We start from the raw sequence: 24,947 nt of genomic DNA, 5'->3' as shown, positions 1-24,947 counted from the left end.
AAAAAAAATGCTTCACAGTAATTTTTACACAAAGCATGCATGCAGGTAATTAGCACAAATCTGAGAATGTACTGCCACTTTCTAATAAGGCCTCATACATAAAGGATTTGTAGGTTGTAACTACTAACTTAATCATGAATAAATATTTTCTAAATAATTTCTTTAAAAATGATTTATGAGCTATGCTTGGAGAACACAGAGTCTGAGAAATCTGGCTGTTGATGTATTTCGTTATAATTCTGTTATGACAGTTGACAAAACGTTATCAAAATCTGTAGTTAAACTATAAAACCAAGCAGATTTTCATCTATATCACACGTGGCTCTTTTTTTTTATTAATTGCGAATTTAAAAAGCCACGTTTTCACAACCTAGCGCTCCCAAGTTGTTGTTGTTTTTTTTTAAAATATATGCTGTCACCAGACCAACAGACACTTTATTAGATACACTTTGCCAGTACCATATTAAGCTCCACTTAAGTGCAGCCCCAGACTCAGTAAGGTGCTGGAAACACTCCTCAAAGATTTTGGTTGACGTGTTAGCATAACAGTTGCTGCAGTTTTGTCAGCTGTACATCAATGATTTAAATCTCCCATTCCACTACATCCTGAAAGTTGTTTATTGGATTGAGATCTGGTGGTTATGGTGGCCGTTTGAGTACAGTGAACTCATTGTCAAGATCTGAGCTTTGTAACATGGCAAGTTGACCTGCTGGAAGTAGCAGACGGTGGGCAGATGGGCAGACGGTGGTCATAAAGAGATGGACATGGTCAGTAACAATACTTAGGTAGGCTGTGCCATTTAGGCAATGTCCAGTTGGTACTAAAGTGAAAATATCTCCAATACGATTACACAAGCAGCAGCCCATTCTTCTCCATTCTGGTCCTGGTTTGAACTCCAGAAGGTTATCTGCCTATATGTCTAAATTGCTGCCTTGTGATTGGATGATTAGATATTTGCTTTAATGAGCAGCTGGACGGATGTACCTAATGAAGTGAGAGTGTATATACCAAGCAGTAGCACATTATAAATCTTAAAGGTTACTTTATTAGAAAGTGGTTCTTCATTTAACATTTTTCTCTGAGCTTACTGGGCATCACTTTTCATTCTGCGCATTTGCTTTTCATAAGCGTTTTTAAGTCATTCAGTTGCATTACAACTGCAAAAAAAGAGCCCTCTACCCTTTACTGAAATTTTCAAATCACTTATTTTAAAGCTTCACCTTTTTCTTCCCTCCAGTAATTTTTATGCATAAATGTTGTGTATTTCATGCCTGTTTGTGTTTGCTTCACATTTGTGAAACAGAGCCTCGTGTTTTAAAAGAAAAGATAAAGCCCATTGCAACAAAGAAAGGTATGCAGTCAGCTTGGAGAAACTAAAATAAATGTAGAACACGCAGTCACTATTACTGAGTTGAAACTGCTGTTTGATTAATTAGTGAACAGGGTGAAAATAATCCGCGACTATCTTAATATTCAGATGTTTCTCAAGCGAAATATGTTTACACAAAATTCACAAACATTTTCCTTTTAAAAAAGAAAAATGTTGTGTTTTCTTTTTGAGAGAAAACACATTTAAATTATTCATGTAATAATAAATTTTTATGTCAAATACATTCAAATTAAACACTTGAGAAAAAGTGTTTGACTTTTTTATGTCTTGCTGCCTTTTACAGAGGACAGGGTTCTCAAAGAGATACAAGAGCCTGCAAAGAAAGGTTTGTTTGTGACGCCCTTCATTTCTGAGTATTCAAAAAAAAAAAACTACATTATAGCTTTTATTGACTGTATGCAAAACGTTTGCAGGAAAAACTGCTGAGAAGAAAGCTGATAAGGAGGAGAAAGTTAAAGGTATCACGTTGATCCTGTAATTTAGAGTCATATAACACTTTATTGATTTGTAGTTAACATTATGTTCATATTTTAACAGTGGAGCCGTCTCTATCGGACAGCTTTCTCATGGAAGGTACGTGCAGATTTTTAGAACAAAATGTTGCAGAGCGCGCAAATTTCAGGCATTTTTCTCTCCAAATGCTAAAGGAAAGGGAAGGAACATACTGTTCTTCGCTGTTTTACCTCTTTACAGATGAGCTGCCCTACTTCCAGTGTTTCTTTGTGGATGAGGACGAGGCCCAGTTTCCGTTTTACGCCTTCTCGCCGCTGCAGATTTGACACGTCAGTCTGTGGTCTGACATTTACAATTTAGTCAAATTACCGATAAGGACGAGGTCACTTCACACCCTGTACTGTTGAAACACGGGTGATGCTGTTCGCCTTCAGCAGAAATCTCTGCACAGCAGAAGACGACAGGTTATGAGATGGACCGTTATTTTTCTCTTTCCAGAATTGGTTGAGCTCTCATACCAAATACATGCAGTCAGTGTCATTCCTTTTCTTTTCTTTTCTTTTTTTAATATTTTTTTAAGTAATAATTTCTTTTGCATATTTTAAATAGAGCAATTTACTATTTCACTTCTATGGATTCAAAGCCTTTAATATATTTACAGCTTACTTTATTTTCTCATAAAAGGTCCAGAAAATGGTGCAGTATTTTTAAAGTAGCTACAAAGTGTAGAGTAGTTTACACTGTGAGGTTAACAGGGTACAAAACTGCCACAGTTGCTACTCCAAGACAGACCTTCTTAGCCCACATTTACTTGAACAGTGGTTTGCGTTGTAATTGTACATCTCTGTGGCGTCTTTCTTGATCATGTTGCTCATCCCACCCTTTATAGCACTTGTTCATGATTCATTCTCAGTTTCCTATTGTTCTTCCCAAATGGAGACACAACAGATATCATATCATTACTGAATGACTTTTTTACCTTTTATTTTTGTTTTATGCATCAAAAGGAATGACCATGCACTGTATATGAGAGCTCCCAATCTTGCTACCTGAAACATTTAAAGTCTTATCAAACTGTACCATCTGGATATCTGCACCAGCTCCTCGTTATTATATTGGTGCTAGTAAGAGGCATTGCCTAAAATCTCAGAATGAGGATTGAGTTCAGTTTTTGTTCCTTTCAATCTATCAAAAACATCAGCAAATCAAGCGTCAGATTTATTCTGCAAATTCCTTGATTGACCAAAATCACACTGTAGCTGACTTTGGTCACTGCTGTTGCACTGTGTGCACACAGTAGAAGCTAACGTACTGTAGAAACCTATAGAGCAGGTTCCTTTAAACAAGAATGCAATCAATATTGCCTAAATATGCTATGGCAACATTAAGATAATATTAATGACAACTGTATAATGATATCTCAGATTCATGCTGCTAAAATGCAGCATAATACAAACAGGATTTCTGTTATCTGAATATCCTTTACTTGATAATGTCTGATGAACACAAAAGCAATGTTGGCTGAGTCTAATGTCAAATTTTACATTGTTGATTGCACCGGCACACCGTGTGATCACATTATAAGTCGCTGCAGAAGGTGTCACATGTTTGGACAGGTGATCTCAGATGTAAAACATTTCTCAGTCTGCTTTTAGCAGCTACGTATGGCTACATTGTTGCATTTGCTCCATATGTTGCACAGAGAGCAGTTTTTACATCCTGTGTCGCTAATCCTGAAGCTTATATATAAATCTGCTTATCTTTTAAAATGATACCAGTGCACACTTTGTCAGTCTAGGAATAATGAAAGCTCACACTCTGCAGCTCTCAGTGAGCTCAGAGTTTAATAGCGATTCATGAACTGATGAAGTTTTGGACACTTTTTACAAAACAATTTTGATTATTGTCATTATTATTATTTATGGTACCAAAAGATAAATAAACTTGTTTAAACTGTATATTAATGACTCACGTTTACCAGGTGAACATGTGCAATACTTAGATCAGCGATCAAAGCGCATTATGTTAGTCTAATAGTCTTTTAATGGAGTATGCATGATGTGTGTGCCTTTGTTTTATGCTCTTATATTTTTATGTGGTTTCCTAATAGCGCGAACACTTGAAGACAGGAATCAGTGAATTTGATGATGTGTGTCAGTGTCACTGTATGGTGTCGCTGACATCATACACACTGTGTTAAAATGCTCTTGATGTAAATAGTTAAATATACAGAAAAACTGATTGTTTTATCCCTGATTCATTATTCCTGAAGCGGCTCTTCATCTTCAGTAAAAACCACAACGTGTATCATTTGTCACTTAATCCCTTGCGAATAGAACAATTAGGCATTAAAACATAGCAATGCAAGTGTTTTGACTTTTCTTTAAGCATACCAACATTTCTAACACAAAAATGGGCTGACGTCGTTTTTATACTGTATACTTTATGTTTAATGCATGAAGTTTTTTTGTAACTATCTAAATGAAAGTATTTCAGTATTTCACCTCAAATCGAGATAAGTATAAAGAAAGGTGTCTGTTGTGCAGTAGGGGTCATCTCTGGGAGCAATTTTATTTTTTCCTGTAAGAAACTAGGAGTCATTTCAGGATCGGGCAACTGTATCTGACATGTAGGAGAGAAAGGAAAGGTCCAGAAAAACAACCAAGCAGAGATCAAATTCACCGGGAGACTAAACGCACGAGCAATGAAAAGCATTAGCGAGACGGGACATCGTGGTGTTTCTTTTCATTGTTGTGCTGCTGATACTCACATGTACTTCCCTGTTAAACCCACTGATCCCGGCGTGATGAATTCCCTGCAGGACTGACCATGTGATTTCAGAGAGTTGATGGCAAAACATTGTCATCCGGCTAATCCCCAACCTAACCTCTAACCTGATTATAGACGTTTTTAGCATCAGCAGTAAAGAAAAAGTGTAGTTTTAAGCCATTTGCATAAAACAAGTGTTAATCTACTTAAACTTATTAATAAAAACTGACTTTTCACCTGAATTTCAATGATTATTAATATTAAATGTAGTGAAATTTGATTAAAACCCATTAATACAAGGCTAACCTTTATGTTATTAAGCCTCACAAATTATATTTATTACTTCAGGGTCTTGCCTGTGTTCTCAATGGTAGCTACACTCCTGATCAGTGTGTTTAAGTTAAAGATTGTAGCAGTTAGACAACTGAACCAAAGAGGATATACAGTAGATGGTCAGGTCTTTATACTCTATTTCCCTAATAAGGCCAGGGAGGGGTTACTACAGGTCAGCTTACACCACTGACACAGATTCCTCACTAAGAGGAAACTCCCGCTGCTCTCCCAGAGTACAGCAAACACTGCAGACAGAAGACGCTTAACTATTATCTGTCTTTGTTTCTGCTACACAGAATGCGATAATCTCCCTTTTCTATGTGATTATGCCACTGTGAAATATTGAGAAAGTAACTCCCCGTGAGCTTGTCTTCTCACTGCATGCAGCCTAAATGCTTTTCAGTGTTGTATAACTGGAGCATAAAGACAGACTTTAAATCAATTCATCTGGCCACTGCTAAATGAGTTCCACTCCAGTTACCACAGCTTCTTTGTGTTACGGCCTATTCAAAGGTGGCCAGAAACTGAACAGCGTGTGTGTTGAGATGAGAAGAATGGCCACATGTAGTCAGTGTTCAGTAGGCTGGACACAGCACAGAGCTGAAAAAGGGAGGCTTTAGCATCTTAAAATGTAGGAACTAAAACAGTGTTAAATAATATTTATATTAGAGATATAAAAACCCACAGCTGGACAAAGGTTTGCTGGCAAACTCTAACACTAGAGTGACTATTGCATCCAAACTGTCTACATCCTGCGTGGTGTCCTGTCTTATCATCACACCAGTGGCAGCATTTAGTCACGGTTGGTCCGCACAGCATCGAATGATGCTTCTACGTAATGACACCACAACTTTAACCGGATTATCTTGAGACGAGTGACATCACCACCCCCACCCTCCCCCTAGCTTCTCGCCATCTCTGACCATCTGGGGGTTACTAAAGGGCATTCACACAGCAATTTCAATGGTCAGACTGGCCGCTGGTGCTGCATGGTCGGCTCCAGCCTGCACAGTCACCCTGCAGCTGTCACCTGTAACAGACTCTGACGGGGACTGTTCCCACGATTGAAGCAGACATATATGAGCAGAAATGTGGAATTGCATTCAAAGGAAAAATGCCGTAAATAAAAGTGAGTAGTCTGTCCTGTTTCTGATGAACCTTTGAGACATTGAGAAAGTTTAGCCCAGAAGTTTATTTTCCCTTTTGTTGAGGCCTTCACAAAAGATCTTACAAAATATTTATCTCATGTTCAAACAAGTGCAAATCACAGCAAAATGTCAAAACACTTTTTTTACTTAAAAAATAAGAATAATAATAAGGAAAACAACATTTCCTGATAGCTGGAATGATTTGCTCTTTCAAGTTGATGTTGAAAATTAGGCTTTCTCATACGTGCGGACAGCCTGGACTCCTTCAAAGGTTAACGTCTGGAGGCAGAAGAAAAAAGAAAATCTGTTTTAGACAGACTGGCAGTTAACATTAGCACCTGATTATTCAGCAAGTATTTCAGTCTGTTGCAGTCATATGTTATGAGTTGCTGCATATATGCAAAGACAAGGTGAGGCTGGTTTACAAATAAACCAGCCTCCCTGCAGAACAAGATGCTTTCAAAGGCCTCTTAAAAACTGATGTAATCCCAGCAGAACAGGCGGTCTTACCATCACCATCTTCCCATCCTTGATTTCTCTGACAAACTTGGTCTCTTTGCCATCCCACTTCTGCACATGCACAAATTTATCTCCATCCATGGAGAAGGTCGACTACGAGCAGAAAAAAAAGAACCTTTTTTTATTTTTATTTTTTATTTCAGACCAGCAGAAGGAAATCATCAGTGATCACCAGTGTTGGGACTAACGCGTTATTAAGTAACGCGTTACAGTAACTACGTTATTATTGTGGTAACGAGCACGGTAACTAGTTATTATGCCAAAATCAGGAACGCGTTACTCGTTACTGGGATTTAGATAGGGTCGTTACTCGTTACTTCGTGTGGTGGCATCGCGGAGTTTCCACAGATTCAGTAACATTAGCAAGTGGTGGAGGCAGCAGGTGGATGAAGGAAAAGGGACGCAGAAGGAAAAGAGACCCGAGGCGGCCGCCGGTCCAAGTGTGAACTGAACTTCAGGTAAGAAGTTATGACCTGCAGTCTCTCTGGGTCAGATATGAACCAAGTTTAGGTGGAGTTTATTTTCGTTATTCTGACTTTTTCCGTACTGCGTGCTAGCTAGCATGACGGAGTTTCTATACAGCTGGGTGGGTGCTATGAAGTTAATGATGTTGAACTTTATTTTGTTCATAAGTTATTAGAGTTGCCAACCGTCCCGTCTGGTATTCAGAGAAAATATTACGCGTTTCTTATTGAGGTGAAAAGGAACAGTTTGTCCCGTAATTCAGCTACAATGAAAAAGGCACAAAGCTGGAGTTATTCTGTGTCTTTGCTGCACAGCTGCCTCTTCTTCTCTCATTCTCCCCCCTCCCTCTCCTGTTTCTACTTCAATCATGAAACTGATCAATGATCAGCTGATCGGCTCTCTTGTTTGTTTATCGCCCACTTTGCGCCGAAAGAGGAAACCAGCGGATGTCGCGCTAAACAACAGCAGCACGTTTAAGCTTGATCAGCTGTTGTTAGAATTTATTTAATATTAATTTCTAGTATCAGCTGATGTTTGCTGGAGCCACAGCTGTAAAAAAAAAAGCTGCTGGTCATGATATGGTTTGGTTATCTGGTGAGAGGGAAACATGAAGATGAAACCAGGAGATGTCCTTACTGAATCATCAGAGCTGTGATGGAGAAACAGGTTTACCTTTTAGGTGACATGAATGAGTTGAAGGGAAGTTATGAACTGTTTCTGAGAGACAAATAACCCCAGGATCCTTTTTTAGGTAGCTGACAGCTGGTAACTGTGCAGGTGCGGATCTAGCAAAGTGTGGCCAGGGGGGCATGTAGGGCATTAACAGGGAAAGGGGGGCACAAAGAAATACTATTCTTTCTTATTCTCATTTAAAATGTCTCACTTTTAAAAAATAATTATCTGAATCTTACAACAAACGATTGATAGATTGATGCATATATACCATCAAAACAGTGAACATCACTGTCACAACAGTGTTTGTTTTCATTCAAAGGCTTTATGATTTTTCCTATAATGTTGGGCCAGTTTCTAGTCAAAATGCCCGGGCCAATTTTCTTTCCCAGTCCAGCCCTGTATGCAGCTCACCTGCAGTCTGGTGTTACCTACATCTTCCTATTCAGAAGGCAGAATTTCTGAGTTCTGAGTACAATCGAAAGCACCACGACTGCAGTTTTTGTGTTGGATGTAAAAGGCGCACATGACTCTAGAATCATGGCAGCAGTCAATGACGGTCCAGGCGTGGGATTTCTCTCGTGGAAATATGCACGTTATCATATCCTTTCTATTGGTAGGTGTCACAGTGCACTTGTGGCAAGTAAGCAAGCTAGAAGACTAGCAAAGTTATGGAAGAAACACATTAACAAGAGAATTCTGAGTAAAACCAAAGTTACTTTCCCTAGTAACTAGTTACTTTGAAAGTAACGAGTAACTTGAAGTAACTGAGTTACTTTTGAGAGAAGTAACTAGTAATGTAACTAAGTTACTATTTTAAAGTAACTTACCCAACACTGGTGATCACACCCTCAAGTTTTACATATCTTACTTTGACATGCCGGTCATCAGGCGTGGTCTCATCAAACTCCTCTCCCAGCTTGGCAGAGAGCTCAGTGTTCCTGAAGGTGCTCTGAGTTTTCACCACCACCTTGTCTCCATCCTGGCTGATCACTACAGTTGGTTTGGTGACATTACCCACTTGTCTCGTGGCAAAGCCAACGCCTGTCAAAAAAAAGTTTAAATAAAGTAAAAGTTTAAAATAAAAGTTTAAATATTTAATAAATGTAAAAAATTTAAAAAAAAATCACGGTAACTGTACAACAGGCGTTTTTTTGCTCACCGAGTGCCTTCATGTAGTCATCAAAGTTCTGGCTGTCGACCAGTTTCCATGTAGCGCAGAAAGCCTCAACCATTTTTGCAGATGTTGTTGGTCCACTTCTGTGTCACACTGTCAGAGTGTCTCTTATTTCCGTGGATTAAATCCTGGAGCCGCAGAAGCGGGCCCGCCCCTCTTACGAATACGATAACGGAGAGTGGTTACGTAAGCAGTGGCGCGAAATCCTGATTGGATCTTCCCGAACACTTGAAGACTGTGATTGGTCAAAATGGAACGCGCTGTCTCGGTGTTAAAGGTGGGACGCTCCAAAAATCTTGGAAGGGCGGCAGGGTTGTCACAGCGGGTAGTTTAGCTAATATAGCGGATTTTTACATAAACTACAAAGAGATTTGAACCAGGGACTCTCGGATGTTGAAATATATATAAATATAATAATTTCCCATTTCAGCTGCTCCCTTTTGTCATAGCAGATCATCTACCTCCATCCCTATCCTCCTTTATCATACAAACCCTCTTTATAGTCTGCTTCCTCTGTCCAGAATATGCACTATTTATGTAAATATGTCGTAAAATGTGAGAACATGTAGAAAAATGACCGGCATCAGCGGTTTTGTAGTAAACTGTGAATGAGTACTTTGGTTGTTGTTCATATCTGTCTTTTTGTGCCTAGCGGCTGAGGCTGCAGGTATTTAAATACCTCAACTTTTTAGATTTTGGTTTATAACTAAATTTAGTTTAAAAACAATTAGACATAATCTCCCACAGCCTGTGGTGATGATGACCCTGCAATAGCTACTTGTTGTAAAAGTCACAGGATCCTCAAAGCACTAGGGTTTATCCTTTGTTATCCCACTGGATAAATCCATAGGAACTATTCTGCAGGACACAGACCTACAGTGTAAAGCATGGACGTAGCATCCAGATCGGAAAAATGAAGCTAATGTCAATGTACCTTAAACCTGCCCTTCTATCTGAAGGCCATCAGATGGTGATAGATTTGCTTGTAAAAAGACTTTCGGTCCTATAGAAGTTTTTGGGAAACCAGCTTTCTGACTTAACGTCTGTAAACACTTTCCCGCTAATTTTATCAAGTCTGTCACTCATTTTGGGACATAATGGATAAAAACCAAAGTGGATTTAATAAATATTATTTATACCATGTTTCAAAAATGGAGAATTATCTGGTTAATCCTAATTAATTAGTAGGAAATCCTAATTATACTCAGTGGCCCTTTAATGTTTGCGCCAGATGTAAGATTTACTAAATATTTTTAGAAAAGGAATCCATAAGAATCAGTTTTAAACTAACAGATTACTGATGTAATAGTAGTTATTTGTCATTAACATGACTGGTAATTATGATTGTATACCTTTATTGTTCATAAAATACTTTCTGCAAATACAGTCCGACATGAGTACAAACAGTTGTCCACTCTTACAATACAGTAGATCAGTCCTTATCAATGACACCAAAGATGTAATCATTAACACTAGTAAACGATACCACATTATACAAAAAGAAGTCCATCTATTGCTGAGTATATTGTAGAACAGTTTTATTATCTGCTTCAAATAATTTCTTTTAAAAAAAAGAACAAAAACATTTCTACTTGAAAAATCTTGGCACCGGTCAAGGCCAGATTAATGAACGAAGCAGCTTAAAAAAATCTTTTGTGTGAAAATTAAATCCCCATCATATTTCATTCAACAATGTAATTATTTGTCGCTTCTTTCAAATAACTTATCTAAAGAGTCATTTTATAAATTCCCTGAAGTTCACAAATATTGCAAGCAACTAAAACAATTAATGTTCCACAAAGACGCTTCATGGGTCTTTACTTCTACACACTCAAGAAGAACAGTTCAGCAGTATGTGTTTCTGCTCTATACAGCTAATCTGAATGTGAAATAAAAAGGTAAAAGGAAGATCATCCTACTTTAATCTTCACCTACAAAAGTCTGGATAATGTTTCAAATATTATTTATTTTCCCATTATACTTAATTAGATGCATCATGTCACACTCAGTGTTAAGGGCACAGAGTCAAAACTTTTACCAATGCGTTATTGCCTAAATACTTAATGGTACTTTACAGCAATGGAGGAAATAAAACGAAATAAAACTATGAAAACCAGAAAAAGAAATGACAGGGCAGAAGAGGTAGAGAGAGAGAGAGGCAGCGTGAGGTAGGGAGGACAGAGCAGCACTAAGGCTTCTCCACATTAAGGCCTGTCTCTCCTCTCCTTTATCAACCTAAAATCAATACAGCGGCTGATCCAGAGAAACATTTTTGCTCGTGCTGCACAGTGACAGGTTAGTTATAAAAAGTAGTCACTTTCTATACAACAAGTTCCCTATTAAAGAACATTAGAACATATTGAAGGCAATTGCCTACTGCACTGGCTGGTCACTCAGAACAATTTATTGAAGAATACCAGAATATTGATCACTGGCATGTGGCTTGGGTATAAATTTTGACCTGTACTGGCTGTACTGGCTGATAATTAACAGGAGTTCCAGTAAGCAAATGCGTCAGTTCATAATTGCCAGTCCTGAGTGGACAAAACACTCAACAATTTGCCTTTGAGAAACCAAGAGTGTCAGAATATAAAATATGATCCGCACACCAAAAAACAAAAAAAACAAAAAAAACAAAAAAAACAGAAAGCAGACTGATTTATCATATTTTGAAAGTCTGTAGAGGGAGGAATCAAGACAAATATGGATAATCCATTCAAAACAGAAATGTTGCATAGGAACGATGCAAATCAAAGTCAGTTATAACAAAACAGCAAATCAAAGTGCCAAAAATAAATTCCTTCTCTTTGTCCGTCAGAAAGTTGAGAAGTAGGAAGCGGTTTAGGGTTTGATTTAAGAGATTTGTGGAGAAAGTCAGTATGCAAACAGTACTCGAAAAACAAATTGCACAAGACTGATGTCAGATGTCCGAATTGCAATGTGGCAACTCACAGTGTGTGCATGTAGTATCACAGTTCATTGTGATCTATACAAATGGAAGAAGGACGCTATCTGAATTCCCCAACACTGATTGAGAGTGCCACCTCTGGTTTCCTGGATTTGGTCTGTCCAGCTTTCTTAAGTGATTCACCAGCGCCTGCAGCCTGCCCTCTGAAAGTAAGCAAGAGTCACAAATAACATAAAACATAACAAACACCAATGGACACAGTCTTTATGGATTGCATCATTGCTGTAAAATGACTGAGTGAAAACACTAATATTAATTTCTCATTAAATAAGAAGCATTTTCCCTGCTGTTACATGTATCCAAGGGCTCTCACCCTTTCCTGCGTTCCTCAGCCTCCTCTCTGAGCCTCTGCTGGCCCTGCTCGTCTTCCAGAGTGATAAAGTTCCTGTTGTTGTCAATCAAAAGATTCTGAAAAAAGTATGGAAAACAGACTGAGTGTCTCTGAAACCAAAGCAGAACAGAGTTTATTAAACAGGCATTTACCTTGACGCCAATTGTGTCACCATCTTTGAGGTGGAACGGTGTTCCCAGGAGTGATTCTGTTTTTTTCTTCTTCTTCTTTTTGGAGACCTGTTGGGTCTAAGAGTTAAAGACAAACTACTTAGTGAAGGCCAAATCTAATTTCATGCACAAAATAGTGCATGCAAGAGAGTGCAAGTATATACAGTATCACCCCCAACCAGGTTCCTACTCAAGAACCTTCCCTCATCTAATCGTACCCAGTTGGAGATTTCCTCCCAGATGTGTTTGTCTGGCTGGTGTTTGGCCAACAGCAGAGAGTCTGGAGAGAGGCCATAGCGTGCAGCCAGACAAGTGCGTAAAGAGCGAGGCGAGGAATCGTGGGTCGCATTCCAAACCAGTTCCTCTGAAGGGTAGTAAGACCTCTCTCCTGGTATTCCCATTTTAACATAGAGCAGCACGTCTTTTGGCCTTGTGAATAGGAAACAGTTAAAGAAGGAAAATTATTTTTAAAAGTTACTAAAAAACAAAAATGTGCGCAATAGACACACTTCATAATGAATTATTTAGATATTACATTGGGTTAGGTTTTGTAAGAAAAGAGCTGTAACACAATACTTACCCAAGATCTTCCTCTTTCAGTAGTGTCTGCACACAAAGGTCTGCACCACTGGTCAGCTTCATCTTCCTGAAGAAGGAGAAACCAAAAGGATAATAAGAAGGAATCACTCAGTGACCTTCATCTGTCAATAACAAAAAACAATCCTCTGACCATTAATGTACGAATGAGAGCACAGCATTCAGACCTGAGTGTGGCTTGCGGTCCTCTGAGGATTCGGGCTAGCTTCCGTCCCTCCAGCTGCCAAACACGCATGAATCCAGTGGTGGGCACACACACTTCCTGAAGGGCAGGCAGCGTCAAAACCTAAAAGCAAAGTGAGCATGTATTTCATCTGAAAATAGCTAACTATAAGAGACAGTCAGCACATACACAACCAAAACAGTTCACCTGAGTTTTGAGGTCCTCCAGAGTGGCCTCATCTGATATCTCTATCTGCCCCACACGTCTGAGCTCTGCAGCGTTTCCATTACATAAAGGAGGTAACTGATTGTGTGTTGTTCCTGCAGGCATCTGCCCGTCAGCAGGCCCGTTCTCTGTGTGATTAAAATCTCTTTCCATGTTTTTTGGATGCCAGTACAGCCATATAGATATCTTTAGGAAACCCTGATGGAAAAAACAAGACATAAAAATGCTAAAGCACTACATAAAGCTATAACACATCATTAATCCACAATTACATTCAAAACACTGAAGTACCTTCGAAGGCAAATTTCCTTCTGTGACAACTAATGTCTCTCCATTGCTGATTTTCAGCTCTGACAGAGAAGCATCCTGAGAATCAAAGGCCATAAAGATTTATTAGTCATGTGCACTGGAACATATGTGGGTAACTTCTACTGAGTAGATGATATCAGAGTAATAATGAAACTATTTTACTGTCACTTAAACTAATTGCAACATTTAAACAGTGAATTAATTAAGAAATTGTCTTCTTCTTGGTGCTCTACCTATCTCTAGCATCTTTCTCTGTCACACCAACCCCCTGCATTTGGATGGTTGACCTCAAGTATTTAAAATATGTGCATATTCACTGTTAAACATGTCTCCCTTTCATTCACACGCATGTATTCTCCATCTTGCTTCTACTAACTTCCATTCCTCTTCTATCTAGTGCATGTCTCCACCTGACCAGTTCCCTACCCTCACTACAGATCACAATGTTATCTGCAAACATCACAGACCGTGGAGACTTCCTGTCCACCATCATCACAAATAAGAATTAGTCAATTAACAAAAGGTAAGCAGTATTGTATTGTATTGACTTATTACAATAGTTCTACACTTATTTACCTCATCCATAAGTGGCTCTCCGACCTCTTCACACCAATCAAGCCTCCTCAAGTGCCAACATGTGCCTAAAAACACATTTATAAATAAGGAGATCATCTTTGTGAGAAGGAATGCCAAATTCACAAATGCTGAGGCTAAAGCAAATGCAAACATACATTAGGAAAACCAAAGTAAAAAAAGTGTTTTACCATCAAGTCCAACTGCGTCCAGCATTGTTTTTAGACACTGCAAAGAAAATATTACACATTTTTATTCAGTGCAGAAAAATTTATGAGCATGATGTGCAGTTTTATTTCCTTACCTCTTTAACAGTGCTAGTCTTCTCCACAATTATGTCCATCTCCATGCCAGCAGAGGGAGCTGCACCCACAGTAAAGTGCAAGAAAAGCTGCAAAGCAAAGTGTAAATTTCTAAACTTCAAACAAGCTTTTTAAATGTGCCATGATTTGTTTTTGTCGTTTTAAATTGCAGGTCTTGATTAAAGGTTCTGCAACTTTGTTCAGTGCAGCTGCAAGTAAAAGAGACGTCATTGAAGACTTCAAATAAAAGACACACCTGCGATGCCTTGGGGCTAGTACCCGGACAGAGAGTCAGTGTGGTCATGAGTCGCACCCCTGCATCCCGAACGCTCGACTCTTCACACACTGTCAGGCAAACGAGAATAGGACGACACAAGTGCGATTCATAAACGTGTTTTAAGATTTCAAAGGCACATGAAGAGAAGAAAATTAAAAGCAGGGGGGAGTACCGCTTCAACTTTTTAATAAGGGAAAACTGTAAAGGAAAGCAAATCTAAATATTTTGGCAAAATGAGGGGGATTTCCAACTCTAAGTGATCTGCACTATTAAAATTACCCTGAGGTAACAAATGACACAGTACCTGGAGGAAGGAGTTTCCCTGTGCAGTCAGACTGCCTCAAACAGTACTCTGCACCTGGTCAGTAAAGCAGGAAAAATGGCCAGCTTAGGAGCGTACATTTAAAAACCTTACACAAAAATACACTCTGTAGCTGCCTGAATAGAAACTTGGAGGAAAAAAATATGTGTTACGTTTTGTGTACTAAAAAAAAACCCAAAAAAAAAACCCAGCAGCTCTAACTCAGCTATATGTAATATATCCAACATTAATGCTAATAATTACACCTGTGCTTTTCCTGCTTTGAAAAAAATCCCAAAACTTGTCTGTTGGTTACATAGCTGGTAAATTAAAGATATAAAAAGGTTAAAAAAAAAAAAACACAACAACAACAACAACATAAAAACCTGTGTTAAGTTTCTAACTGTGTAACAAAAAGACTCGATTTGACTTCAAAGTGCCACTACATAGGATAATAACAGCATCAGGTGCAATGACTCCAGACATGCTCGCAAAAGTATGTGCCCAGTTTGAATATTGCATGGACATTTGCCATGACTCTGGACGGGCACATATTGAGCACTTGTAAACATAAGTTTTGTATCTAAAACTATATTCAGGCATGTATTTTACAGGTTCCTGCAAACTTCTAACTCCATTACTTTTAACAAAAATATGGCTATTTGAAATTTGAGCATTCTTTTTGATAAACCCTGTACTTTTAATATGAAGTATTGATGTGCTTGTGTAGTGCTGCAGTTTTCCATAAGTATGCATCTTGCCTGGGGTTTGATCCCCTAACTGCAGCTCCTCTATGGCCCTCAGTTTCACCTCAGACAGCAGCTGTGGGAAACAAAAATCAAGTAATTTTAGATATCTCTTAAATAAAAAGATATAAAGGAAGTAGAGAGAGCCACAAACAAACTACTGACCATATTTCCTGTGGCTGGAACCTTGATTTTCTTAAAATTCTCCTCTTCCTTGTTCCCTTCACCTCCTTTCGCAATAGGCCGGAACTCCACCTGGAGCCAGCGGCAGTCAGACGGTGTAGTCACAGTGACAACATCTCCATTTCGAGTGAAGATGCTAAAGACAGTTGGGAAGAAGGTTTTAAAACAAACACATAAAGAAAACCTCCATAATGCTTAGCACATGATAGGAAACTTACCTGCTGTCAAATGACTGTGGCTCCAGCACCAACAGTGCATCTCCATCTTTCAGCGACAGCTCCTTCAGTGTCCGCTGCATGTCGTCAGGGGGGAAAACTCTCCATCCACTTGACCCTCCACCTTCTCCTGCCTCCTCTTCCCTTTTTTTGCCTCCCTTATGTTCTTGGCACAGCAGGCTTTCTTTAGGTTCCCCGAGTGAGTCCCTCACCTCCCCAAGAGTCACACCACCAGCAAACCCTCTTGCCTCCCTCTTGAGCCCTGGACCACCATTTTCAAAACCTTTTCTGTTCTCCTCACTCTCCACATCTTCCTCCACCTCTTTATCCACATCATCACCTAAAAAGGGACGCACCACAGTCAGCAGGACAGGCTCCCACTCAGCCCCAGTCAAGACAGATGCACCACACACCTGAAAAGATCATAAAAACATTTTAGATGCCAGTTATCGACCAACAAAGCAGGTGATGAATCATGCCTCTCCTCACCTCTCTGCCATTCCACACAAACAGCTCTGTGTTTGTGCAGATGCCTGCACTGTACAGGGAAACACTGTCATCTGTTCAGAACGAAAACAGAGTGTAGTTACAAAATAAATAAATCACTACCTTCTATCTATTTAAGCCTTTATTTAAGGTTCTAACCTGTGAGTGTACTGTAGAGGTGTAAACCTGCTGGAAGACTCTTGGCCACAGTCAGAGCCATATCTCCCTCCCAGAATTCCTGCATCTAAACAAACAATTTATTGTTATTGTCACCTTCAGGACCTCAACATAGAACAGCTGTTGATTTCAGAGGTACAATACCTGATAGATAGCTAATCGCAGGTCTCCCACAGTCTTTCTACGGTCAAAACTCAGAGCAGTGCTGCCGCTTGGTTTGTTCCTGACTGGTTGCAGAGCTCCATTTTCTAGCCTATAAGAGGGAGCCAGGTGCAGACGCAGCTCCAGTGTGTTATTAGTGGCTTCAAACTCTTCACTGCAACAAAAGCAAAGAAACTCCTATGAATAACTTGCATAAGTAGCTCAGATTTCTCATTTTTTCTATTTGTTGTTTGGTTTAAATTTAAGATACAGCTGGACTGTCATGATTGTGAGTCAGATACTAAACAGCTTCAGGTGAACTGATGAGAGCATCATGTATAAATTTATTCATTTCTATACCGCATCTGCTGTAGTCTGATATTCTCCTCCTGAGCCATCTGGATGAGGTGAGAAGGAACTTTATATTGGGGATTGTTTAGAGCTGGAAAAGAAAGTATAAAACAATTAGCTAGTCTTTTTATTATGACTTTTATTACTACTTGTATCTAGTCATTTAGATTAAATCAACAATTAACTGATCCTTATATTAACAAGAACCCTCTGAACTCTAACTTCACCTCTCCCCTATTTCCTTCCCTTGTCGAACTAAGCGGATATAATCTTTCCATTACAAATGCAAAATATGGTATTCATTACCTTCACTGGGCCTGTGCAGCTGTGTTTTTCTGTAAAACAGCATGTAGGCGCTCTCTTTGCCCTGGAACTGCTTCTCTATGTCCGACTCCCTGATGGAGGTCACAGTTGAGTCATTGAGGTCAAACCAGTGGCTACCCTGCTGACAGACAGGAGGATGCTCCGTGAGAAAACAGGCATCAAAGTAATCACAAGATGTCTACCAGGAATCTGAAGAAAAACAAACTTGAGGCTTCAAAAGACTTGAGACTGGACTGTAATTTAAACCCTGCATTCCTGATACAAAGCTTGTTGCTTTAGTACCTCTGGTTCCGGTTCTGGCTTCTGGTTTAGTGAAAGCTGTGGCTCAGAAGCTCCCGAGACTGGAGCTGGTGAAGGATCAGAGTTTGAGGTAAGCTCTGCGGGGCTGGGGAGCTCAGTCGCTGGGCTTGGTGGGTTTGCCTTAAGCGCCACTCGAGTGCCATTGGACACCATCATGAAAACATCATTGTGCGACTGCAGGAACTAAATTATAAAAGACCAAGCATTGCAACAGGATTCAGGATTTGCATGCACACAAAATGACATAAGCTTAGTTACATAGTCAAAAACCTGAAACTAATGATACCTTGCAAATGGGTCCATACTGTTTTCTGAACTTTTTGTTCCATGATGAACCAATCTTATCCAAGAGTTTCTGGCCCAACTGGTCCAGCAGGACACTCTTTGATGACTCCTAGTGGACAGCAAAGACACAGCATTTTATTCATTATTCATCAGCATCTCAATGCTGGTCAAAACTCAAAAAATGAAAATGAGAATTACGATTTTTCATGCAGTACCTGGGCAATAATAGTGGTGACGATGGACAAAGGGTCATCTTCATGAAGTTTTGGCTCCAACACTTCCTTAAACTCCACTTTAGCTTTCTTTTGAGTTTTAGGTTTGCAGTCTTCCTCCTGACAATGAGAAGCTTTTCTTAATTTGCTGATAATAGTACACAAAGAAAATCAATGTGTATCATATTCTAAAATATTATTCCAAGTACGGGCGGTTAGTATACTGTCAGTGGAAAAAGAAAGTACACCCTGATCTCCAGATCTTAAAATTAGGCAACCTGAGATGAATAATAACATGTGACATGTTATCGGTGTCATTATTAAGAGGGTAAGTAGCAGCAAGGTCCTCATAATCAAATGCACCTGATTAAATGATTACAGAAATGTAACCACCTCTATAAAAGCAGAAGTTTTGACAATTGGTGCCTAAACAATTTCCAGACAATCTGAAACCCATAATTCTACAGTGAGAAAGATTATTCTCGAGTGGAAAACATTCAAAACAGCTGCCTTCCCAGGAATGGACACCCCAGCAAACTTACCTCAGGGTCAGACCCTGCAATGCTCAGAGAAACTGCAGAAAACCCAAGAGTTACATCTCAGACTCTAAAGACCTCAGTTAGTGTGCTAAATGCTTAAGCTCATCCCAGTAGAATTTAAAAAAAGACTGAGCAAGTACAGCTTGTTTTGGAAGGGTTGCCAAGAAAAAGACGCTTGATTCTAAAAAGAACAACACAGGTTAGGTTTGCAAAAATGCATTTGAACAAAAGAAAGAAATCAAAGTGTTGCAATGACCCTGTCAAAATACAGACCTCAACCTGACTGAAATGTTGTGATAGGATTTCAAGAGAGCTGTGCCATAATGACTGCCAACATGAGTGGGCCAAAATTCCTCCACAATGATGTGAGAGACTGATAAAGTCAATTGCTTCTAAATGTTGTTCTACAAGCCACTGAATCATGGGGTGTACTTAGTATGCATTTTGGCTTACTTGCTGTTAAATAAATAATGACACATTAATAATATATCATGTGTTGCTGTTCATCTGAGGTTGTTATCGCAGACTTGTTAAGGACCAGATCATTTTGATCATGTTCTGATATGTAAAAACCTTTGAATTAACAGAGGGTGTACTTTCTTTTGGCTCATCTCTTTTTCTCACCGGTGGCTCCCATCGACCAAGTTTATCCACATCCTTGATGTAAACATGGTAGTGGCCACCATAGCAGCCACCCTTATGGATGATGACAGAGAAGAGCTCATAGGAGTAATCAGAGTCATCTCCATCAGCCTGTGGGAGGGGGGAAATATAACAGTAAAAGCCATTTTAATGCAGCAAAGTGTGTTTCATAAGCTAAATTTTAAATTTCCCAAGTACCTGTTCACAAAAGGGTCGTAGGTTGATGGTGAGGGGGAAGCTGTAACGTCCTGTTTCCTTGTATCGCTCGCATTTAGCAAAGTCAAAGCTGAATCTCAGTAAAGACATAGTCATGAATGGAGGGAGTTTCCTTAGTTTAGCAGACTGGATAATAAGAATGGTGAGAAAGAACAAATTACATATTGTTAATGTAAATAAAGTGGAAGAAATCATTGTAATGTCGAGCATGGTAAAAAAGTACAAATGTTTACTGCATTGTATTCTTCACTGCTGTATTTACGCTGTCTGAAAATTGGCACTGACCTTGGCAGCAGTGACCAGTCTGTCACACTGTGCACAGCGGTATAGGTTATTGCCCTCAAACAGCTCTTCTGCCACAAACATGTTCCACAAAGCGTCTTCCAGACTAGGCAGACCACAAACACACACTGTCAGGTCCAGGAAGTCCTCCTGAAGAAGACAAACAAATTAGGTTCATTGATTATTGTTCTCTTTGCATTTAAGACGCATTTTATTGCATCGTGTTCTGTAATGTCACGAGTTTGGGTTTGCACACACACCTGTCTCTGGCTGACATTTCCACACTCCTTGCAGACGATACTGTTGACAATGGTTCCATGGTAGAGACGGTGAATAAATGTACTGCCACTGGTGCCCACAAGAGAGTGCTCCAATGCACTGAACAAAATCCTGTTCAGCTCCTGCACATCATGCTGATTTGTTCCCTTAAAAAAACAACAACAACGTGACAACAGAAAAAGAATCAATTTAGGAACAAACAAAAAAAATGTGCCACAGATCCAATACTACCTATAAATAAATAAATAAGATTCAATCCAGCCTTAGTAAAAACTCTTAGCAGATTCAGTGTTTACATTTCTGCCCCCTGCCTTATATATTTATTACATTTACTTGTATTATTGTTGATGCTAATTTATTTTTTTCAATATAATGTGGCACAAGTAACCCTGGGTTTTTGTGAGATGATGCTGAGAAATGAAAAGAAAAACAATGGGATGCTTGCTCATTAAGTTTTAAGGCAATCTGTTTCATGTCGTTTTCAACACAACATAAATACGTTGCTTGTCTCTGCAGCGTCCTCAGCTGTAATGCTACTCTGCTGCAGACAGTGACCAGTGCTGTAAACACTAATATCACAAGTTTCTATGTAAAAACTATGGATGACATCATTTCTAAATTATTTCTGCATTATGGTTTGTAAATTGAAAAAAATACCAAAACATCAGTGACAATAAAAGAATAATAATGTTAATTTATATGTCTGTTGGACCCTACAGGTACATTTAAATCTTTAAGACTTCAAAATATACAGTATATTTTAAACTGCACTAAAACTGTAGTAAGTAAGGACGATAGCAAGTCACTCTTTATTTTAAATCAGTAAATAACACACAGCAACTTATTTGTTCCAACATTTTTACCCGAATACGCGAATGATCTCTCCAGCACGTCATATTTCAAAGGTTTTAGAGCACTGCTTCAAGTTTAAACATATCACAGAATGTACAGTTTTCACTTGAACGTGTGGTTTACATGCCCTGTGGCAAATTCTGTTTCTTTCTGTTCTTTCTTATTGTATTAATTTTGCTTGTAGGCAGCTGAACAGGCTCCAGACAAAATGGAATTCCAGTCTTGGGCTGATAAAAGTTAGTGTGTCTAAAATCTAGTTTCTGTTAACTGTCACATGTACACAGAATTAGATTGGTAGGTCCACAAAAGTGGAAAAACAAGAGGCAAAGTTGAATCTGAGGACAGCGAAGCTACAGCACAGACTGAGTTTTCTATGTATTAAATCTGAGTATTTCTATGGAGGCAAATGGTGGTGTTTATATTGTCCAATTATGAAATATTGATGTAAGATTATCCTTAAATTTGCAATTGATTCTGGAGTTTAACTTCAGTAAGTATTTCCTATCAGACTGATGTCAGACAGCTAGCTGCCCAGCAACTACAGACAGGGTTAGGGTTAAGTAAAATCTGCATTCAATTAAGATCCACGGCTTCCCTTCCAGTAAATATATACCACTTTATTAGGTACATGTTTTTAGTACCAGGTTGGACCTAGTTTTGCCTTAAGAACTGCCTTAATTCTTCACTCCACTGATTCAACGAGTTGCTAGAAATATTCCTAATTCCTAACAATTAGGTAGTAAATAAACAACACTATAACAGATGTTTTTAGCTGATTAGAAGATCCTTTTGAGATCACATAACTACTTTTATTGTTTGCATGGGTGATGCCCGGAAACTTTCGTTATATTCTCAAACAGGCCTTTGGTTCCTTGTTAAGTTTCCCTGTTCCATGTACTCGTGGTGGTTCCAGGTAGGATTTATGTAAACAAAGAGGTAACTATGTGCCATGAGCTACGTAAATGTGGATTGTGTAATTATGGACAGACACTACCTGACTAAACTAATAACCCACAGCTACAGGGAGTCCAGAATTATTAGGCAAATGAGTATTTTGTCCACATCATCCTCTTCATGCATGTTGTCTTACTCCAAGCTGTATAGGCTCGAAAGCCTACTACCAATTAAGCATATTAGGTGATGTGTATCTCTGCCAAGATGCCACTTGCCACCAGTTTGGCCATATTTCAGAGCTGCAACATCACTGGAGTGCCCAAAAGCACAAGGTGTGCAATACTCAGAGACATGGCCAAGGTAAGAAAGGCTGAAAGACGACCACCACTGAACAAGACACACAAGCTGAAACGTCAAGACTGGGCCAAGAAATATCTCAAGACTGGTTTTTCTAAGGTTTTATGGACTGATGAAATGAGAGTGAGTCTTGATGGGCCAGATGGATGGGCCCGTGGCTGGATTGGTAAAGGGCAGAGAGCTCCAGTCCGACTCAGACGCCAGCAAGGTGGAGGTGGAGTACTGGTTTGGGCTGGTATCATCAAAGAAGAGCTTGTGGGGCCTTTTCGGGTTGAGGATGGAGTCAAGCTCAACTCCCAGTCCTACTGCCAGTTTCTGGAAGACACCTTCTTCAAGCAGTGGTACAGGAAGAAGTCTGCATCCTTCAAGAAAAACATGATTTTCATGCAGGACAATGCTCCATCACACGCGTCCAAGTACTCCACAGCGTGGCTGGCAAGAAAGGGTATAAAAGAAGAAAAACTAATGACATGGCCACCTTGTTCACCTGAGCTCAACCCCATTGAGAACCTGTGGTCCATCATCAAATGTGAGATTTACAAGGAGGGAAAACAGTACACCTCTCTGAACAGTGTCTGGGAGGCTGTGGCTGCTGCTGCACGCAATGTTGATGGTGAACAGATCAAAACACTGACAGAATCCATGGATGGCAGGCTTTTGAGTGTCCTTGCAAAGAAAGGTGGCTATATTGGTCGCTGATTTGTTTTTGTTTTGTTTTTGAATGTGGAGATGTTATATTGGTTTCACTGGTAAAACAAAAATAATTGAAATGGGTATATATTTGTTTTTTGTTAAGTTGCCTAATAATTATGCACAGTAATAGTCACCTGCACACACAGATATCCCCCTAAAATAGCTAAAACTAAAAACTACTTCCAAAAACATTCAGCTTTGATATTAATGAGTTTTTTGGGTTCATTGAGAACATGGTTGTTGTTCAATAATAAAATTATTCCTCAGAAATACAACTTGCCTAATAATTCTGCACTCCCTGTAGTTATCATGTCTTTACTGACTGTACCAAGTAATAAGTATGAAAAACAGCCCACTTCCTGTAACTGTAGAGACACTGAAGAAGAATTTTGGATCAAAGAAAAAAAAAAACTGTGCCAAAGCATTCTTTTGTCAGTTTATATGTTTTGATGACTCATTGTCCTGGTGCATCAACCAACATCTCCTCCACCTCCATGAAGCAAATAAAGTGCACATACCTCACTGCTGTTCCAGCCAAAGCTGTCAGTAAGGCCAGCAGTGGAAGCACTCTGCTGGTCCACTAGCAACAGATGGGCAAAGAGCCTCTGAAGCTCCAATGGGATCACTCTGACCTGAGGAGAAGGAGAGCAAACCTCATTAACTTTAAAAAAAAAAAAAAAAAAAAAAAAAAGACCCATGGAGACTGCACCTACATTAACCATGCATACACATACTTTAGCCTCTGGTTTGTCTTTGTCTTCCAGGGATCCTAATTCGTCTGGCACCAAACTGAACAGCTCCTCTGCAAACACACACCACAAAACAAATATGTTAAACAAACTATGTTAAATTGTCCCCTTATTATTATGAGCTGTACTGGAGGGAGGATCACTTGTCCTCACCTCTGAACTCGGGGGTGAAGAGCAGGGTCTGGAGCAGAGAGTTCAGATAGCAGGTCCCTCCCTGGTTTTTGATGCCGCACAGATTGCTTCTTCCTCGACGTGGAGGTGGCTCATCTCCCATCTTTGAAACTCTTCCCTTGGAGGAAGTCGAAGAGAAGCCATCCTCTTCCTCCTCCTCAAATAGATTCCCAAACATGCTGCGTTAGGGGGTTTGTGTGGTTATTATTCCGTTGTGTCTCGCTTATGCTGGGGTTCAGCCTTGCAGTAAAGCGTGTGTTAGCACTCCGACGTGCCCTCTTGCTATCTCATCTTGGTTTTGCCGAGTTCTCTGTTGACAATGGCCGGACTGACTCTGAAGTAAGAAGACTTTACGGGACTAAACATTGCGACTAGTACCGGATGAAATTTGCAGTCGTTTGGGTAGCTCAGCACGCTAGCAAAGCACCGACACCAACGAGCAGCTGACAGCTCAGCGAAAATTGAAAAGAAAAAAAAAATCACACAGTCGGGAACTGTGTCACAACGACTGGGAAAACAACGTCGCCTTAATGAAACTCTAACAGTTTTTATTATTGAACTTTTACACAGCATCCCTACCAAAATAAGCCATTTCTTCTTCTGTTTGTCGTAAAGCAGAAAACAAACGAAACGTAAATAAAAATACCGTCGTTGAACAGTGAGCAGCCATGTTTCTTCCTGACCGAGAATGAAATGATGCATTATGGTTC

At 39.5% G+C, this 24,947-nt stretch overlaps 3 protein-coding genes across 6 annotated transcripts in view; 1 reads left to right on the top strand and 2 right to left on the bottom strand.

The window, feature by feature from the left end:
* LOC146686327 (uncharacterized) overlaps window positions 1-4,086 on the top strand; it is a 30,688-nt gene extending 26,602 nt beyond the window's left edge. For both annotated transcript variants that reach the window (XM_085440855.1, XM_085440854.1), the window contains 5 exons: window positions 1,305-1,352; window positions 1,675-1,716; window positions 1,805-1,849; window positions 1,929-1,964; window positions 2,085-4,086. In XM_085440855.1, the coding sequence (XP_085296981.1) occupies window positions 1,305-1,352; window positions 1,675-1,716; window positions 1,805-1,849; window positions 1,929-1,964; window positions 2,085-2,170 (257 nt within the window). In that variant the 3' untranslated portion in view covers window positions 2,171-4,086. The remainder of the gene's footprint in view (window positions 1-1,304; window positions 1,353-1,674; window positions 1,717-1,804; window positions 1,850-1,928; window positions 1,965-2,084) is intronic.
* A 2,032-nt stretch (window positions 4,087-6,118) lies between these two features.
* fabp7a (fatty acid binding protein 7, brain, a) lies at window positions 6,119-9,043 on the bottom strand. Its single transcript, XM_085440857.1, has 4 exons — window positions 8,913-9,043; window positions 8,622-8,794; window positions 6,605-6,706; window positions 6,119-6,373 (listed from the first exon to the last, which is right to left on the bottom strand). The coding sequence occupies exons 1-4, from the start codon at window positions 8,983-8,985 to the stop codon at window positions 6,323-6,325; spliced, it is 399 nt and encodes a 132-aa protein (XP_085296983.1). The 5' UTR covers window positions 8,986-9,043; the 3' UTR covers window positions 6,119-6,322.
* A 1,222-nt stretch (window positions 9,044-10,265) lies between these two features.
* Window positions 10,266-24,910, bottom strand: usp40 (ubiquitin specific peptidase 40). 3 transcript variants are annotated; one of them, XM_085441331.1, is made up of 31 exons: window positions 24,220-24,910; window positions 24,052-24,119; window positions 23,836-23,949; window positions 20,503-20,667; window positions 20,246-20,392; window positions 19,943-20,086; window positions 19,727-19,855; window positions 18,567-18,683; window positions 18,353-18,460; window positions 18,049-18,249; window positions 17,749-17,887; window positions 17,452-17,533; window positions 17,095-17,266; window positions 16,933-17,017; window positions 16,777-16,847; window positions 16,291-16,700; window positions 16,055-16,208; window positions 15,905-15,965; window positions 15,147-15,200; window positions 14,822-14,910; window positions 14,568-14,654; window positions 14,455-14,491; window positions 14,267-14,331; window positions 13,673-13,747; window positions 13,364-13,579; window positions 13,161-13,279; window positions 12,977-13,042; window positions 12,615-12,825; window positions 12,379-12,474; window positions 12,209-12,303; window positions 10,266-12,038 (listed from the first exon to the last, which is right to left on the bottom strand). In XM_085441331.1, exons 1-31 carry the CDS (start codon window positions 24,413-24,415, stop codon window positions 11,936-11,938), a joined length of 3,876 nt encoding a protein of 1,291 aa, XP_085297457.1. In that variant the 5' UTR covers window positions 24,416-24,910; the 3' UTR covers window positions 10,266-11,935. The 3 variants fall into 3 exon arrangements, with proteins under 3 accessions (XP_085297457.1, XP_085297459.1, XP_085297458.1); XM_085441333.1 differs by having other exon boundaries at window positions 13,161-13,255; XM_085441332.1 differs by having other exon boundaries at window positions 17,749-17,884.
* Window positions 24,911-24,947: the final 37 nt, after the last annotated feature.

Source organism: Copadichromis virginalis, linkage group LG19, assembly GCF_057382275.1.
Source record: "Copadichromis virginalis isolate Kocher_CV1m ecotype Utaka linkage group LG19, C_Virginalis_male_GT1.1, whole genome shotgun sequence".
Classification (NCBI taxonomy): Eukaryota; Metazoa; Chordata; class Actinopteri; order Cichliformes; family Cichlidae; genus Copadichromis; species Copadichromis virginalis.
This window is presented reverse-complemented; position numbering and strand designations above follow the sequence as displayed.